Here is a 17,535-nt window from a genome sequence, read left to right on the forward strand (position 1 = left end):
AAGATAACTGGGGGGAAAAAAAAGGACTATGTTCAAACACACTTTCTATTTCAAGACATAGTGAATGCAGTATTTATAGAACACCAGAAGTGTGGTCTGTGCAAAAGGACTCCAAATCATCATTACTCAGTGATCTGAATGAGATGCTTGAAGGTTTATGAAGGCACATTGATAGAAGAGATTTCAGTCCTCTGCCTTTGTTCTAGTCATCAAAATAGGGGAAAACACTTTGGCCCCTGTGCTTAGAAAAATAGGACTCTGCCTTTCCAAAGCTCATTAGCTGTGCTGTTTAGCCTCAGTATTTACATGGTAGTTTCTTCCCACTCCAGCTCCACATCACCTACAAAAGAAACAGACACATTACCTTAACCTATATCTTGTAAACACAGAGTAACTGATGGCAGGTAACTACTTGGGCTGCATTTAAAAATGCTTGCAGGGAAGAAAGTGGAAAACTTGATCAGTGACTACTACTATAAAGGAGACTAAAGAGGAGCAACATGCTGGACATTTACACTTGTAAAGCAAAACTATGCATCTGTAAGTATTGCTTTTCTGCTCCTTAGTCTAGACAAGTCAATGCACCTGCTCTGAAAAATAATTTTGTGACAGTCTGTGTCTCCTTACCTTCCATGGCATCCAGAGAGTCCATCTTCTGCAGTGCTGAGTAATTTACAAAACATATGGGCTGGCTGCTTCCCCTGCTTGCCAACAGATCCAACACACATTGATGCAAAAATATATATTGTGCCTGTAAGATGTGAATTGAAAGAACTTGATCAGAAGAAAAAAGTTCTTCTGACATCAAAACCTTTCTGCTTTTGTTTTTTTGTTTTTTATATAGCATCTAGATGTTCTCCAAGTAACTGCAGTTCAACTCAGCAATCTCAATACTTCTATTACTGTGTCATATACACCTGATATGATTTCAAGCTCTGCATGGGACAGCAATGTGCCCTGGGGGCCAAGAGGGCAAATGGGATCCTGGGGTGCATTCAGAGGAGTGTGTCCAGCAGATCCAGAGAGGTTCTTCTCCCTCTCTACTCTGCCCTGCTGAGACCTCACCTGGAATATTGCACCCAGTTCTGGGCTCCCCAGTTCAGAAGGGACAGGGATCTGCTGGAGAGAGTCCAAGGGTGCTGAAGGGACTGGAGCCCTGCCTGGTGAGGAGAGGCTGAGAGCCCTGGGGCTGTTTAGTGTGGAGAGAAGAAGACTGAGAGGGGATTTAAAAAATGTTTATCAATATCTGAGGGCTGAGGGTCAGGAGGGTGGGACAAGACTCTGCTCATTTGCACTCTGGGATACGACAAGGGGCAAGGGATAGAAACTTCAGTACAGGAGGTTCCACCTCAACATGAGGAGGAACTTCTTCACTGGGAGGGTGACAGAGCACTGGAACAGGCTGCCCAGAGAGGTTGTGGAGTCTCCTTCTCTGCAGACTTTCCAGCCCCATCTGGATGCATTCCTGTGTGACCTGTGCTGGATTCTATGGTCCTGCTCTGGCAGGGGGCTTGGACTCGATGATCTCCGGAGGTCCCCTCCAACCCCTAACATCCTGTGAGCCTGAGGTTACAAGGTATTATATGTTAATATATGTGAAACCACCTAAGATATATGAAATCAAACTCATCAGATCTGAGCCTAAGATTTGTTGAGTGATTGATTACTTTTTTGTCACTATATTAAGATTGAAGAAACCGAACCACAGGAATGGAATACTTAGATAAGAAAATTTTCCTCTTTCTAGCATCAAGAAAACCAGCAGGGTGCACTCAAATGCAAAAGTTCAAGTAAATCTGAATCTACAGGTTGTAGGAGAATGCACTATTGCTAAGAGCAAAAAAACCCTTTTCTCCCTTATGAGGAGAGGCTGAGGGAGCTGAGGGCTCTGTAGCTTGGAGAGGAGGAGCCTGAGAGGTGACCTCATTGCTGGTGCTAAAGATGTGCAGGGGGAGTGCCCAGAGGCTGGAACCAGGCTCTGCTGGGTGATGCCCAATGCCAGCACAAGGGGCAGTGGTGGAAGTTGAGGCATAGGAAGTTCCATGGAAACAGGAGGAAGAATTTTTTCCCTCTGAGGGTGACAGAACACTGGAAGAGGCTGCCAAGGGATGTTGTGGAGTGTCCCTGTCTGGAGCTATTCCAAACCTGCCTGGATATGTTCCTGTGTGATCTGCTCTAGGTGATCCTGCTCTGGCAGGGGAGTTGGACTGGATGATCCTTGAGGTCCCTTCCAACCAGGACAATTCTATCATTCTATGAAATTCTGCTATCATTCCTTTACATAAACCCAGATCACCTGATACAGCAGAGATCTTCTTTACCAGCAGGTCATCACCAGCTTACATCCATACTCAATAAGTCTGTTAGAAATGCACTTTTTAAGACCTCAACCCACCACTGCCTTCATTTTGCAAACTCTGAAGTCTGTGCTTAATTCTATTCATATTTGTTGATCTATTTGAAGCAACTAAAAAAGAATCAATGAATTATCAATGAATCTAAAGGTAAATGAGTATTTAAAACTTTGAGGGACTAAGCTACATACATATGCACACACAAAAAAATAGAGTTAAGTACTAAATGAAGTCAATTTAATTAGTGCATAAGCCAGTCCATCTTTTGTTTAACAAGTGTTCTTCACTCACAGAATCACAGATTCAACCAGGCTGGAAATCACAGAATCATCCAGGTTGGAAAAGACCTCAGAGATCATCAAGTCCAACCTATTACCTAATACCTAACACCTCCTGATGACTAAACCGTGGCTCCAAGTGCCACATCCAAACTTTTTTTGAACACCTCCAGGGACACTGACTCCACCACCTCCCTGGGCAGCACATTCCAATGGACTCTTTCTGGGAAGAACTTTTATCCTCACCTCCAGCCTAAACTTCCCCTGGCCCAGCTTGAGACTGTGTCCTCTTGTTCTGGTGCTGGTTGCCTGGGAGAAGAGCCCAACCCCCAGCTGGCTACAACCTCCCTTCAGGTAGTTGTAGACAGCAATGAGGTCTCCCCTGAGCCTCCTCTTCTCCAGGCTAAACACCCCCAGGGTTCTTCAGCCTCAAAGGCTCAAAACTTGAAATTAACTTTCTCAGTAGTTGAGAAATTATGATTTAGGTTCTAAAAATGAAATATCTCACTACTCTTTTCAGCACTTGTCAAGACTTTGCTGGCCCAAAACACACAGATAGATACACACCACATGCAGATCAAAGCAGGGTTTGTTAGACAAAGCAGGGTCTGGTGCACAATGCAGGGTTTGGTGCACAATGCATTATGGAGCTGATTGTTATCAGCTTTTGTCCTAGTTTTGAGCCACGAGCTGCCAAGGGCAAAAAGACAGAAAAGGTATTTTACCCCCTTCCCAAGGGGTAAAATAAAAATGCCTTGCACTGGATGGGAAGTTTAAATGGAAATTGCATTTACAAGTACACCGCAAAGGCACTGCTGCAAAGGGAACACATTCACAAACTCTAGGCTCAGTGCTTCCTCTGGCCCTAACAGGTCTGAGCCTTCCAGAGCCTTCTGAAAGCCTCCTCCCCACTCAGCCTCAGCAGGCCCTAGGGCAGGGCAAGCTGCACCCCTCCTAGACCCAGGCCTGCCGCAGGCTTCACCAGGCCCTGTGGCATGGATGGAAATTCCCTGCCAGCCAAGGCCAGGAGAAAGCCTCTCCCTCACACACCATAAGATAGGGCACACATGGCAGAAACAGAAGAGAGAGAGAGAATTGTAGCTGTAACACTCCTTAAATCATAGAATCACAGAATCATAGAATCAGTCAGGGTTGGAAGGGACCACAAGGATCATCCAGTTCCAACCCCCCTGCCATGGCCAGGGACACCTCACACTACAGCAGGCTGGCCAGAGCCTCATCCAGCCTGGCCTTAAACACCTCCAGGGATGGGGCTTCAACCACCTCCCTGGACAACCCATTCCAGGCTCTCACCACTCTCATGGGGAAGAACTTCTTCCTCATGTCCAGCCTGAATCTCCCCACTTCCAGCTTTGTTCCATTCCCCCTAGCCCTAGGCTATCAGGTAGTGATAGCCTAAAAAATCCCTCCCCAGCTTTCTTGGAGCCCCCTTCAGATACTGGAAGGCTACAAGAAGGTCACCTCAGAGCCTTCTCTTCTCCAGACTGAACAGCCCCAACTCTTTCAGTCTGTCCTCATAGGAGAGGTGCTCCAGCCCTCTGACCATCCTCGTGGCTCTTCTCGGGACACCTTCCAGCATGTCCATATCCCTCTTGTAAGACAGAGACAGGAAAATGGAATAGAATTACAGATTACACTATCCTGGGGCAAGCTGCCTGTCCCCCTCTCTGAAGCACTTCTCTTTGTTATTGGCTATACCAATGAACTCTTGATTTCCCTGAGCCTACAACAGCTTCCTAGTCTTGTTTTGTAGGAGATCAGGTGAGCAGAGGACCAACTTCTTACCAGGAGGAAAGCACAGCAGATAATTATTTAGATCTTACCAGATTCTGTACCATGCACATTCTTTCACTTCTTAACTCGGCTACAAGTCCATAGATGTCCACAAAGTCATGGTCATTTACATGTTGGGTTAAATGGTCGAGGGCAATATAAACACCTGTCCTTCCAACACCAGCACTGCAAGAGGAAAATCCAGGTCTTATGTTAATTAATTGATTTTAATATTTTTCTTAGACTATTCTGGTCAAATTTGTTTATTGTGAAAAGAAAACTTCAGAAAAAAATTATTTTTCTTTCTTTTATTTTTTCCCCTCCAGTTCTTATTGTTGTGTGTCTGTGTCCCCTCGCTGAATGGGATCAAGGGATATCAGAGCTGTGGTCTGATCTTGATTTTACAAGGGGTTGCCTTGAAGGAATGAGGTATAACCCAAACAAACCTGTAGAAGTGGAAACTGGTCCAACAGCTCAGAAAATTCAAAGAAAATAAAAAAACCTGGTTTCTACAGCTCAGAAAATTCAAAGAAAATAAAAAAAAATGGTTTCTACAGCTCAGAAAATTCAAAGAAATTGAAATAATCTCTAGGTTTTTGTGAAATTACACCTGGATTCTCAGATGCTTTTGGTATTTGGGATGAAAAAACCACAACCCTTTGGATATAGCAAAACACATAAAAGAGAAATACTTTAAAAGGGGGAAGGAGTGTTCAAGACATGCTGGTAACTAGTGATATTTTATTTAAAGGTTTGAAAATTAGCAGGATTTTCTCAGAATCAGTTGGTGTGATAAATGCAGGGTATACAGCTGCAGATAATCACAGAATCACAGAATGTTAGGAGCTGGAAGGGACCTCCAAAGCTCATCCAGTCCAACCCCCCTGCCAGAGCAGGAGCACCTAGAGCAGATCACACAGGAACACATCCAGGCAGCTCATTAATAGCTCCAGACAGGGAGACTCCACAACCCCCCTGGGCAGCCTTTTCCAGTCTTCTGTCGTCCTCAGAGGGAAAAAATTCTTCCTCCTGTTTCCATGGAACTTCCTATGCCTCAGCTTCCACCACTGCCCTTGTGCTGTCATTGGGCATCATCCAGCAGAGCCTGGCTCCAGCCTCTGGGCACTCCCCCTGCACATCTTTAGCACCAGCAATGAGGTCACCTCTCAGGCTCCTCCTCTCCAAGCTACAGAGCCCTCAGCTCCCTCAGCCTCTCCTCATAAGGAAGATCTTCCACTCCCTGAATCATCTTGGTGGCTCTGTGCTGGACGCTTCCAAGCAGTTCCCTGAGGTCCTTCCTGACCTGAGGGGCCCAGAACTGGACATAATACTCCAGATGTGGCCTCAGCAGGGCAGAGTAGAGGGGGAGGAGAACCTCTCTCAACCTCCTAACCACAGCCCTTCTAACCCACCCCAGGATGCCATTGGCCTTCTTGGCCACCAGAGCACATTGCTGGCTCATGGTCAGCCTCCCACCCACTAGGACCCCCAGGTCTTTTTTTCCTGCACTGCTGTCCAACAGGTCAGTCTCCAACCTCTCCTGCTCCATGGGGTTGTCCTTTCCCAGGTACAAGACTCTCCCCTTGCCCCTGTTCAATTCCATTCCATTTCTCCCTGCCCAGCTCTCAGCCTGTCTCAGTCTGGCTGAATGGCAGCACAACCCTCCTGTGTCAGCCACTCCTCCCAGTTTGGTGTCCTCAGCAAACTTGCTGACAGTGCTCTCTGTGCCCTCATCCAGGTTGTCAACGAATATATTGAATAGAATCAGGAAATGACTAGCAAAACTGTCTTGAACCTGCATGATCTAATGAGCAGGAAGGAATGAATGAGTTCCCTGGATATGAGAAAATGTCATGCTGCTTTATAGCCATCAGGAATTTGAACACAGGTGGAGTATCTGTCCCATGCTGGCCCCTCTACATGTCTGTGCTGTGAAAATGGGATAGGATTTATTGTAGAGGGGCCCTAGAGAATGTAAGTGTCCTCAGAACAGGAATATTGTGCAGTTTTCTCCTGTAATAGAGTGTCTGGCTTCTTCACTAGAGAGAAGTGTCAAAGTGGCAATTATCAAATGAAATCAGAATTATGCAACATCCAAATCTACTCTTCACACAAAGGAGCTGGACTACCTCCACAGCTGTCCCAAGCCCACACTGCATATCCAGACACAACTAAGGGTGGGAACACACTCAGGATTGGGGGCTTTCTGTTTTGGAAGAGAAGCAGTACTGATGTGAAAGCTCTAATTAACCATTAGGTCTCTTAATACTAATGGGCTGATACTTTGAAGCTTCCTCAAATGAGGCAAATGCTGCCTTGAGGCTTTATCATTCATTGTGGGAGGCACCTGTAGGGCCCTGAGGACAAATCAAAAGAACTCCCACATATGATAAACCGGGCAGTTAGGGAAGAGATTTGTGGCACCAAACCCAGCTTTTCTGTCTGCAGATTTCTAGACTCACTATGAGTGTAGATGAGGGAAAGCCAATTGCAGACATCTGGCTTCAGATGGCTATTCTGGAGTGTGCCCACACCTTCAGTGGGAACACTGACCTGCACATAAAATGCAGACACTCTCACCAGCTCCCTGAAGACTTAGCATTCCCCACACACTTATTCTCTAAAACAGGGTTTTGAATATGACATCAATGGGAACTCTGACTGCTGAACACCTCTAACCACCAGACCATTGATTTAAGGACCTAAATGCAGATTTTAGCTGCTGACAAGCTTGAAATCTGTCATATGAAAATCCTTATTCCTATCTGTCATTCTCTGGGGCTCTCAAATAGTTTCTTCCTTAGCATATGTGACCTGTATGTTTTAAATACAACTTTTAATATTGATTTATGAAGAAGAGTTGTAACAGAATTAAAAAACATCTTCTTTGCCATTCCTTTTCTTATGATAAAGAGGAAAATTGAGATAAATCCAGCAGCACCTTGTGTTAATTGTTGAAGTATTCCACTGATGTCCCCTCAATGGAATTTCTGTGAATGGAAGGACACATTTTGGCACTGTACCTCCTAGAAAAGACTAAGGAGCAGTGCTAGAGAAACTTTCACTGCTACCCATACTAGAACCATACCTGTGCACTCAATTCTCACAGAATCACAGAATGCTAGGGGTTAGAAGGGACCTCCAGAGATCTTTGAGCCCAACCCCCCTGCAAGGCAGGACCATTTAGGATTGCTCACACAGGAATGCATCCAGGTGAGTTTGGAGAAGGAAACTCCACAACCTCTGTGGGAAGCCTGTTCCAGGGCTCTGTCACCCTCACAGTAAAGAAGTTCTTTTTCTCATGCTGAGATGGAATTTCCTGTAACTGAGTTTATGTCCACTGCTCCTCATCCTATCGCCAGGTATCACTGAAAAAGACTGGCCTCATCCTCCTGACAGCCACCCTTCAGATAGTTGTAGACAGCCTTCTCTTCTCCAGACTAATCTCCAGACTAAACAGCCCCAGCAGGTCTCTAAGTCTTTCGATATTCCTGTCCCTTAACCACCCTTGTAGCTCTCTGTGGAACTCTTTCAAGCAGTTCCCTGTCCCTCTTGAACTGGGGAGCCTGGAACTGTTTCATTGCTCCTCTGGCAACTTCCCTGGAGCACTAGGAAGTGCTTGATGTTCTAAGACAGTAAAGGATGATTTGGTGAATGTGCTCACCTGCAGTGGACCACCATGGGTGTATTGTCGTGTGCTCGGCTTGCACGGATGAGCTTTACAAAATGGATAATTGGTGCAGTGGTTTCAGGCACTCCGTGTTCTGGCCAGGAGGTAAAGTTACACTGCCTCACCATCATGCAGTCTCCATGCTGAAAAACACAAAGTGAGGCAGTTTTCACAAAAGAAACTTGACAGAAGATCCAGCAAGCTGCACGCAGCCTTCTCAGCAATTTCTTGTAAAAACACTCAAACCTGCAGAACCACAGAATATGTCTGGTTGGAGGAGACCTCAAAGATCATTGAGTGCAACCCTTGACCTAGCACTGCAGGGTCAACACTGAACCATGTCCCTAAGCACCAGCTCCACAAGCTGCTCAGCAGGTTCACTGATGACACGAAGCTGTGTGGTGCAGCTGACAGCTGGAGGGAAGGGATCTATCCAAAGGCACCTGGACAGGCTTCAGAGCTGAGCCCATGGCAACCTCAGGAGGTTCAACAAGACCAAGTGCAGCTGGGTCAGGGCAAGCCCAAGCACTGGTATAGGCTAGGCAGGGACTGGCCTGAGAGCAGCCCTGAAGAAAAGGCCTTGGGGGTGCTGGGGTAGGAGAAGCTCAACAGGAGCCAGCAGTGAGCACTTGCAGCCCAGAGAGCCAAGCAGAGCCTGGGCTGCAGCAAGAGAAGTGTGGCCAACAGGGCCAGGGAGGGGATTCTCCCCCTCTGCTCAACTCTGCTGAGACCACACTTGGAGCACTTCACGAGGGTGAGCAGAGGGCTGGAGCTGCTCTGCTCTGGAGACAGACTGAGAGAGTTGGGGTTGTGCAGTCTGGAGAAGAGAAGGCTCTGAGGAGACCTTCTTGTGGCCTTGCAGTATCTGAAGGGGGCTACAATAAAGCTGGGGAGGGACTTTTGAGGGTGTCAGGGAGTGATAGGACTGGGGGGAATGGATGAAAAACTAGAAATGGGGAGGTTCAGGTTGGATGTTAGGGTGGTGAGACACTGGCGCAGGTGGCACAGGTTGCCCAGGGAGGTGGTGGAAGCCTCATCCCTTGTGAATTATTTGCCTTACATGTGCTTATCACCTTTGCTGGAAGATCATCAAGAATCCATCCATTGGTGAATGGAAGATGAACTACAACCTTCAAGCTAACAGCATGGCACATTTAATGACATGATTACAAAGGGCATAGCTTCTCGTACAGAGCAGTTCAGTTGTCATAAATGGATCAGCAATTCAGCTTCACCCTGGTCAACACAGGTGACTGTACTTTCTGGAATGCATTTTCACTCTAAACAGTACCTTTTCCACTCTTACGTCTTATTTTAGCTGGAAAGAGAAAAAAGAAGTTTGTCTTCTCTCACCAGGTTTCAAACATTCAACTGCCCTGTAGTGTGTGCTCAACATAACCTTATGGGGTCACCACTGACACAGTTCCCTACCTGCTGTGTTCCTTTTGTCACAGGTACATGCCACAGGATGGCAATGCATGTATTTGGACAGCTGAGACCAGGCCCTGGGGTCTGTCTGTGCTACATACAACACAGGTCAGTGGTGGGAGTGGAAAAGAAGGCTGATTTCATCTTGGGTCATGATGCCCACATTGCTTTCTGAGTCTACCTGCTGGTCTAACTTAAGGCTGGGTACTAAGTTTTCCAAGGGGTGGAAACTATAGTTGTGGATCATGACAAAGATGAATATCTATGCTGTACCCCCCACCTCCCTCCCCAGCACAAAGAGTGGGAGTAGCACTGATGATTCTCATTTATATTGGGTGAATCTCCTGGGGGTGGAGGCCAATACAGCTGGTGGTACAATGCAAACCAGCTGCCCTGCACCAGAGAATCTTGCCCTTTAATCTGAGAGGGATACATTCAAAGGGATTTGTCTAATCCCAGAATGGTTAGCATTACTCCTTTCTGGAAGAGACAACTGAGGTGTCCAAATAGAAACTTCACCTCCCACCAGACCAGAGGTTCAGTAACCTTAGTCTATGAGTGCTTTGTGACCAAAACTAGAGAAAATTCTCTGGGGAAAAAAGCCCCAAACCAAACAGGAATGAAAATAAAAGGCAGGAAAACCAGGCAGTACAGTACATACATATGGAAAGATTAAAAGAAGAACTCTGAAGGGTAGTTGGGTTGGAGGGAGCACAGCAGATGCTCTTTGAGGTTTTGGATGGGTTTCATTCACTCAGCTTCCAGTTCTGGCTTACCCTTTCAATTTTTAAATCTCTGATGGTCCAGTCTATTTGAATCTCTTCCATTAATTTAGTAATCACTATATCCCCAAACACAGTCACTGGTTTATTATCTTCAGGCCAGTATTGATGACATCTTATCTGCAGGGAGATGATTACTGATTAATAATGGCCAGGTTAAAATATTGACAGAAGGCACATATGGAATTTCCAGTGCTATCAGATGCTGTTAGTCAGCCCCCTGGTGACTTACCCGTCCTTTTTCAAAGCATTGTGTAAGCATCACAAGTGTTTTTGCTCTTGTCTCCCACACCATCCTCCAGAAATCACCCACTGTTCCTGGTAATGGACCCTGAGTTGCAATAAACTCATTTGGACACAAATAACCCTAAGAAAAAGAAAATATTAAATACATAATGGTTGGCAAGGGAAAAAAGGGTTTGCATGTGACTCATAGTTGTGTTTGTATCTACTGTGCCTGAGGCTAAAACTTTGTCAGACTTACTAAACACATTGGCACAGGCCTGACTAATCAGTGCATGGAAGATGGCCTTGGAAACCTAAGGATGTCATGACATTTTTTCCAAATTTGGGAAATGCCATCCTAACAGAAATGCATTTAGGAGACAAATAACAGGGATCCCAGGTCAGTAACTCCCAGTTAAAAAGACTTAGGCCTTCATGATAGCGTTTATTGCAGATCAAGACAGAGACCACCAAGAAGGATGTCAGAGGGTGGCTAGCAAAGCAGAATCAAATAGTGCTAAGAAGCAGTGAGCCAGGAAAACAGCTAAGGAGAGGTCTGAGAGCTAGTGCAAGCTGTACACCACACCGATGGCCTTGTCCTTCCAGTGATCGTCAAGGGGTCTGCTAAGACTTAGGCATGGAGCTCCCTCAAATAAATGATCTCTGATAAAAGGTCTTTGAGAAACCTACTTCAGAAGCTGGCTTTTATTTTAGTGTTGCCTTGTGCTGTTTAGTTAATTCCAGATCGATGCAAAGCTTGGCAAGATGGAAGTTTGCTGAAATGCTGCTTGCTGTAAATGCTGTCAGTGCCTGGGTTCTCCTGGATCTGTTTTCTCAAAGAAACCAACCCTGCCCTACAGGAATGTTTCTGTTCTTCAGACAGTCTAAAATAACAACAATAGCAATAAATTTATGCTGTAGAGCTAGCAGTCTGTAACAGCAGAGAGCTCTGCCTCTGGCACAAAACGACTGACAGAGTGGTTTATAGCACCACCAAAGCTCCTTGTTGGAATTATAGCCCTATAATTCACAGCTGCCTGTTACTTACTCCATCTGTAATACACAGAACAGGTGGCAGTGAGAAACTATGCTAATCCTCCCTGGCTTCAGAGTGAGGTGAAAAACTCTAATTCAGGGATGTAAAGCTTGCAGTTCAGTTTGACTTTCTCTTGTTTAAGCAGTCAGAACACAAGTAGCAGCCAAGTTCCCATTGGCTAAAGGTACATGACAAGACCCATTCTTCCCTCTCTTTATGTATGCCTGTGTACCCCTAGAGAAGCAGGTATGGAAATACCCACCTAGGCACATGTTGTACACTTACAGCTGTGTGTGGTTAGGGATTTACACATCCATAAATACGAAAAGTGAGAGCACACAGAGGGGGAAGCTTTAGCCCTGAGTAACGCTACAGTTGTCTGCTCACTGAGGAGTGGTGACCTGAAGTGAGATGCCTGCGTGCAGTAAACACAAGCAACATCTCAGCAGGGAATGCTCTCTGCAGCTGCCTTTTGCTGCAGCTTTTTGGAAGTTGCTCTTGGTGTTCCCTCCATAACTTCCCTTGGCATGTTAGCTAGTGACAGGAAGAGCAAAGACTAAGCCATGCTCCAAGCATTCTGCTCTCCATCTCAGTGGTTCTATGTCTTGCCCCAGCATCAAACAGCAATGTGGCATGGCTCTCCCTATCTGCTGTCAGAACTAGGACATTCCACATAAAGAGAACAAATATGTCTTCTGGTGAGAGAGGAAGATGCTCTTAGCTCTGTTGTTTATGCTCTATGAGTGTGGGGAGGGACTTTTGAGGGTGTCAGGGAGTGAGAGGACTAGGGGGAATGGAGCAAAAATAGAAATGGGGAGATTGAGATTGGATGTTAGGAAGAAATTCTTCCCCATGAGGGTGGTGAGACACTGGCACAGGTTGCCCAGGGAGGTGGTGGAAGCCTCATCTCTGGGGGTTTTGAAGGCCAGGCTGGATGTGGCTGTGAGCAACCTGCTGTAGTGTGAGGTGTCCCTGCTCATGGCAGGGGGGGTTGGAACTGGATGATCCTTGAGGTCCCTTCCAACCCTGACAATTCTATGATTCTAATTTCACTTAGTTACCTGGAAATAACTAATTTTCTACTTGCCACTGTGTTATTTGTTCAGACTGCAGTCTGTATATCTTGCTATGTGTTTCAACAGTGCTTAGTGCAAAGGAAGTGTTGGGCTCACATAAGACTACCAGAAACTGTTACAAGTTAAATAACAGAATTGAGTCACACGTTGAGCTTTGACAGGAAAAATTGAGATAAAAATATAGATAAAAATTGTGTTCTGAGAACACAGATAGAAAATGTAAGGTCTAGGAGGAAAGCTGAGGATGAGAAATACAGTATTAGATTATTCTCAGAATCACGGAAACATTCAGGACGGAAAAGACCCTCAGGATCACCAAGTCCAAACCAGAATCCTATTCTTACAAGGCTCATCCCTAAACCATAGCCAGAAGCACCACATCCAAACCACCTTTAAACACATCCAGGCTTGGGGACTCCACCACCTCCCTGGGCAGCACATTCCAATCCCTCACCACTCTTGCCCTGAAAAAATGTTTTCTAATGTCCAGTCTAAACCTATCCAGTCACATCTTGAGGCCATTCCCTCTTGTTCTATCACTATCACCTGTGAGAAGAGACCACCAGCAGTCTCTTCACAATGTCCTTTCAGGCTTCTCCAAGAAGCCTATTTGCATTTTCCTCCATCATATCTTTCATAAAAGAGTAAGTCCCTCTCACCAAAAGTATTAGCTATGTCCATGAAACTTTGCAGTTCAGTTACCTTTACATTTTCCTGTTCATATACAATAGTTCCTGCTCCTGAAGCAAGGGACCAGATAATGCCTGTCTAAACAATTGACCTCAGTGGAGTTTCACTGTTGTCTTTAATGATAATAGGAGACTATTTATAGATAGATATTTATAGATAAAGGAGACTTTAATAATAGGAGACTATTTATAGAAAGTAATTTGCTGGATATAGTTTTGATTATTACTGGAAAATATTCCTTAGCAATGAAATTAGGATAATTTATGTTTTCAATCAGTCACATTCAATGCCACAGGAGTCACTTGAACAATGCCACAGCAACAGTAGATACAGTAAATGGAAGAAAAATTAGAATCCTGTTCTTCTTGCAAGTTATTTTCTGACTCTCTCATGTAGCAGAAAACAAATATAGCAAAAATGTGAGAGACTTTCTACTTACAGACACATAGCTGGCATTAATGTAGTCAGATCCAGGAATACCAGTGTCAGGCATCAGTTTTACTCTGTTGTTGTTATCTACCAGAGAAAGAAAGTCTGGGTAACTAAAAGAGTTGTTCAGAAACCATTGGTGCACGTTACAAGTGTCCCTGGAGTGCTGAGACATCAAAATCACTGTCACTGTCTCTAATCTGGCAATACTTGACACAGCACAACAATGACTACAAAGGGTATTTATCCAATTCCCATTACCTTTAGCCATCTGTTATGGGTTGAATTAGATCCCCCCCATTCATTTATCTCTTGGTAAATCTGCCCCCAGAGAGCAAACCCACCACACTCAGAACTTGGAAGTAAAAATGGAATTGTATTTACAAAAGAAGCTAAGTAGAACAGTATCAGTGTGCAATAAACATGTACAAAATATATTTACATGTATTTATACAGTTGGACAGGCTGCACAAGTTCCCCCTTGCTCCACCCCCAATCTCTACTCCTCCTTAGGGACAAAAGGCCCCAAGAAAAGCTTGACCTCCCCCTTCCCCTTGTACCTCCTCAGAAACCAAAGAGAAAAGGCCCAAGGTCAGAAGGAAGATAGCACAGTCCAAATCCCACAAGTGAAGGCAGCAAGATCCAGCAGCCAAGAGCCCAAAGAAAGCAAAATGACTCTGCTGCAAAAGGCTTTCAATACTCCAATAGGAATTATATTGACTTATCAACTGTTATTCCATATTCAATCCCTTCATCTTTTACCTTATATTCATAAGTCTCTGGAAATTCCTATAGACAGGTTAGGGACTAGCTCCAAACTGTCACACCATGCTTTAAAGCTCCAGACATATTTTAATGCAATAGTTTTTAATTAAAATGGTGAATGTGCCAGAGCCTCCAATTTGCTGTATGCTTGAGAGGATCCTCTGCCTAAAGGTGGCTGTTGAAGCCATGCTGTTCCAGCACAGACAACCTCTGTGTGACCCAGACAGCAGGGCCAGGGGGCTGACAGGCTTTCCTATAGCCTTGCTGCCCAGGTCATAGATTTGAGCCAGATCATGGCACTTTTCCATACTTTTCCTTCTTTTGCATAAGGGAAGCTCATTATCACAGAGAAGAAAAAAAAAATAAATTATTGAGGGTTTCCAGTGTGGGCCCATGGTACATATGCAAACATGACAAAAGGAAAGGTGTCATATGTGAATAAGCAAATGCTGGAACCAAACATTACCAATTTGGATGTTTGGTCCTCAACTTGATTAAAAAAAATAGAATCATAGAATTGTCAGGGTTGGAAGGGACTTCAAGGGTCATCCAGTTCCAACCCCCCTGCCATGGGCAGGGACACCTCACACTACAGCAGGTTGCTCACAGCCACATCCAGCCTGCCCTTCAAAACCTCCAGGGATGAGGCTTCCACCACCTCCCTGGGCAACCTGTGCCAGTGTCTCACTACCCTCATAGGGAAGAATTTCTTCCTAACATCCAATCTGAATCTCCCTACTTCTAGTTTTGCTCCATCCCCCCCAGTCCTATCACTCCCTGACACCCTCAAAAGTCCCTCCCCAGCTTTCTTGCAGCCCCCTTCAGATACTGGGAGGCCACAATAAGGTTTCCTCAGAGCCTTCTCTTCTCCAGACTGCACAACCCCAACTCTCTCTGTCTGTCCCCATATATATAAACAATCAGCTGACAAGTTAAAGACGTATGAAACTTCTCTTTGTATCTCATTGCATGTCCCAAATGTCAGTTTTTAGTGACTGTGACTTAAAGTATGTCTTGAGAAAGGCAGCAGATAGCAGGAACAGCTGCTCTGCAAAGTTAATAGCACAGAATGTAGCATTATTAAGCAGGGAATGCCACGCTCCCCAGCTCACATCACAGCTAATGCCTAAAATAATAATGACGTTTCTTGTCTGATTAACTGAAAAATGAAGCAGTGCTGACTACAGAGAGACAGACTTCTGTCTCCTGTGATAAAATCTCCCCTTGGCTTTAGGAGTTATCGTACAGCCACTCTGATCTTCTGAGGAACCTTTGCAAGCACATGTGGACATATCCACCAGAAATTAGAGCTAGGCTCCTGAGGTAGCTGAATGCACAAACATATGGATTCTGTATGTTAAAAAAAAAAAAACCAAAACCCAAAACATTACTTCTTACTAGAGGGGAGAAAAAGGAGGAAGAATGTTAAAGAGTTTGCTGCGTGGCTTGAATTACAAAGCTAAGAAACTCCTGGAGGTTACAACTTCTCGCACCTGCATATTAAAGCTTGAGAGAGAGCGAGTTGAAAGCCACGTGCAAATAAAACTGTCTCGAAAAGCAAACACACTGAAAAGAGAGATTGCTTGACAGAAAGTCATTTCAGAGTATGGACAGGCTGTACTGCCAGCTCAGAGGCAGATCAAACAGAAATCCAGTTGCATTCTGTGGTGGGTGTAGAAATTACCCCCCCTCAAACATGAATTTGGAGAATTATCCCCAAAATAAATCACCCGACTAGCTCAGGAGGATTTGGAAGCAAATGAAGCTCTAGCAAACTAAAATCTAGAAATATGGAATGCAATGAATGTGTACAGAATATCTATATTTACATATATTTACAGTTCATAAACAACACAGAGACTCCTCCAGACAAAGACAGGAGGCTACCTACAGCCTCTTTCTGCCCCCCACTCTCCCCTTCTTTCCCTCCCCCACAACCTGTACAGGGAAAGAGAAGAGGAAAAAGGAGTTAGCATAGCCCTGCTAGTACTAAGTCACAACAAGGAACACAGCCAAGGTCAGTAAAGCCAAGCAAAGGCACCAGGTAGTAGCAGCCAGAGTGAAGAAGCTAAAAAGAGAGAGAGAGAATAGTTTATGCAACTAACTTTTATGCAACTAACTTTTATGCCAGTCAGGAAGCCAATGGAATTATTTAGACGTTATAACTATTTTTCTTTTACATCCAATGGTCATTTTATTTACTTTCTACTATTTTCTGCTCAAGGTCTCTGGAAATTTCCTAGGCACCAGCCTATGAGTGTGACACATTCCAAATAAATGCTGCACGATTGAGGGCAGAGAGCACAGTGGAGGAGGAGACCAGGAAACACACACATACATGGCTTTATGTTTGGGAAACGATTCTTAGACCTGTTCCAAGGCAGATCAGCATCAGTTGAAGCGAGGTCTTCAAGAAACTTGGGAAGTTCCTGTGGAGGAATAAACATTTATTGGCAAACCTTTGCATTTCACCTTCACTGAATATAACACAATGGCACAGTCACTGGGGTAAGAGGAAGAACTCTTGAGTTCTACCCCAGAGTGCATTTCTAAGGATATCTGGAAGCACTACAGAACAACCCACACCACTGCCAACCCCCAGATACACCAGCAGTGTTAGATGCAGCCCTGCAGACATTGCTGTCAAGCTGAACAATTAAAGCTTTCATGAACCTTCACAGTCACTGGGTAAAGCCAGCCTATCACCTTTTGTGGTTCTGTAACAGTGTGAGAGCTGAAATCCCCGCCCCACACCGACAATAACCAGGCTAGCTGGGTTTGGAAGTAAATGCAAGCTGTATTTACAAGCAAATCTACAATCTATGATGAAATGCAATGAATCTGTACAAACAGACACTATTCACAACAGTTACAAATAGGTACAATCAACAGAAAAGCACAACCAAGCTCCCTTTGCTTCCCCCAAGGGGCCTTCCCCAAGGGGCCTCCCCCTCAGCCAGAAGGAATCCCCCAAGACTCCCCTGGCAGAAGGCAGAGAGTCAAGGAGA

At 45.0% G+C, this 17,535-nt stretch overlaps 1 protein-coding gene across 1 annotated transcript in view; it reads right to left on the reverse strand.

The window, feature by feature from the left end:
• Window positions 1–302: 302 nt before the first annotated feature.
• Window positions 303–17,535, reverse strand: part of PTPRQ (protein tyrosine phosphatase receptor type Q) — a 189,663-nt gene continuing 172,430 nt past the window's right edge. The window contains exons 48-55 of the mRNA XM_054399713.1: window positions 16,866–16,956; window positions 13,773–13,849; window positions 10,539–10,673; window positions 10,301–10,426; window positions 8,091–8,239; window positions 4,477–4,612; window positions 628–751; window positions 303–340 (exon numbers count right to left, since the gene is read on the reverse strand). Of these exons, the coding sequence (XP_054255688.1) occupies window positions 303–340; window positions 628–751; window positions 4,477–4,612; window positions 8,091–8,239; window positions 10,301–10,426; window positions 10,539–10,673; window positions 13,773–13,849; window positions 16,866–16,956 (876 nt within the window). The remainder of the gene's footprint in view (window positions 341–627; window positions 752–4,476; window positions 4,613–8,090; window positions 8,240–10,300; window positions 10,427–10,538; window positions 10,674–13,772; window positions 13,850–16,865; window positions 16,957–17,535) is intronic.

This window comes from Indicator indicator, chromosome 3 (genome assembly GCF_027791375.1).
Source record: "Indicator indicator isolate 239-I01 chromosome 3, UM_Iind_1.1, whole genome shotgun sequence".
Taxonomy (NCBI): Eukaryota; Metazoa; Chordata; class Aves; order Piciformes; family Indicatoridae; genus Indicator; species Indicator indicator.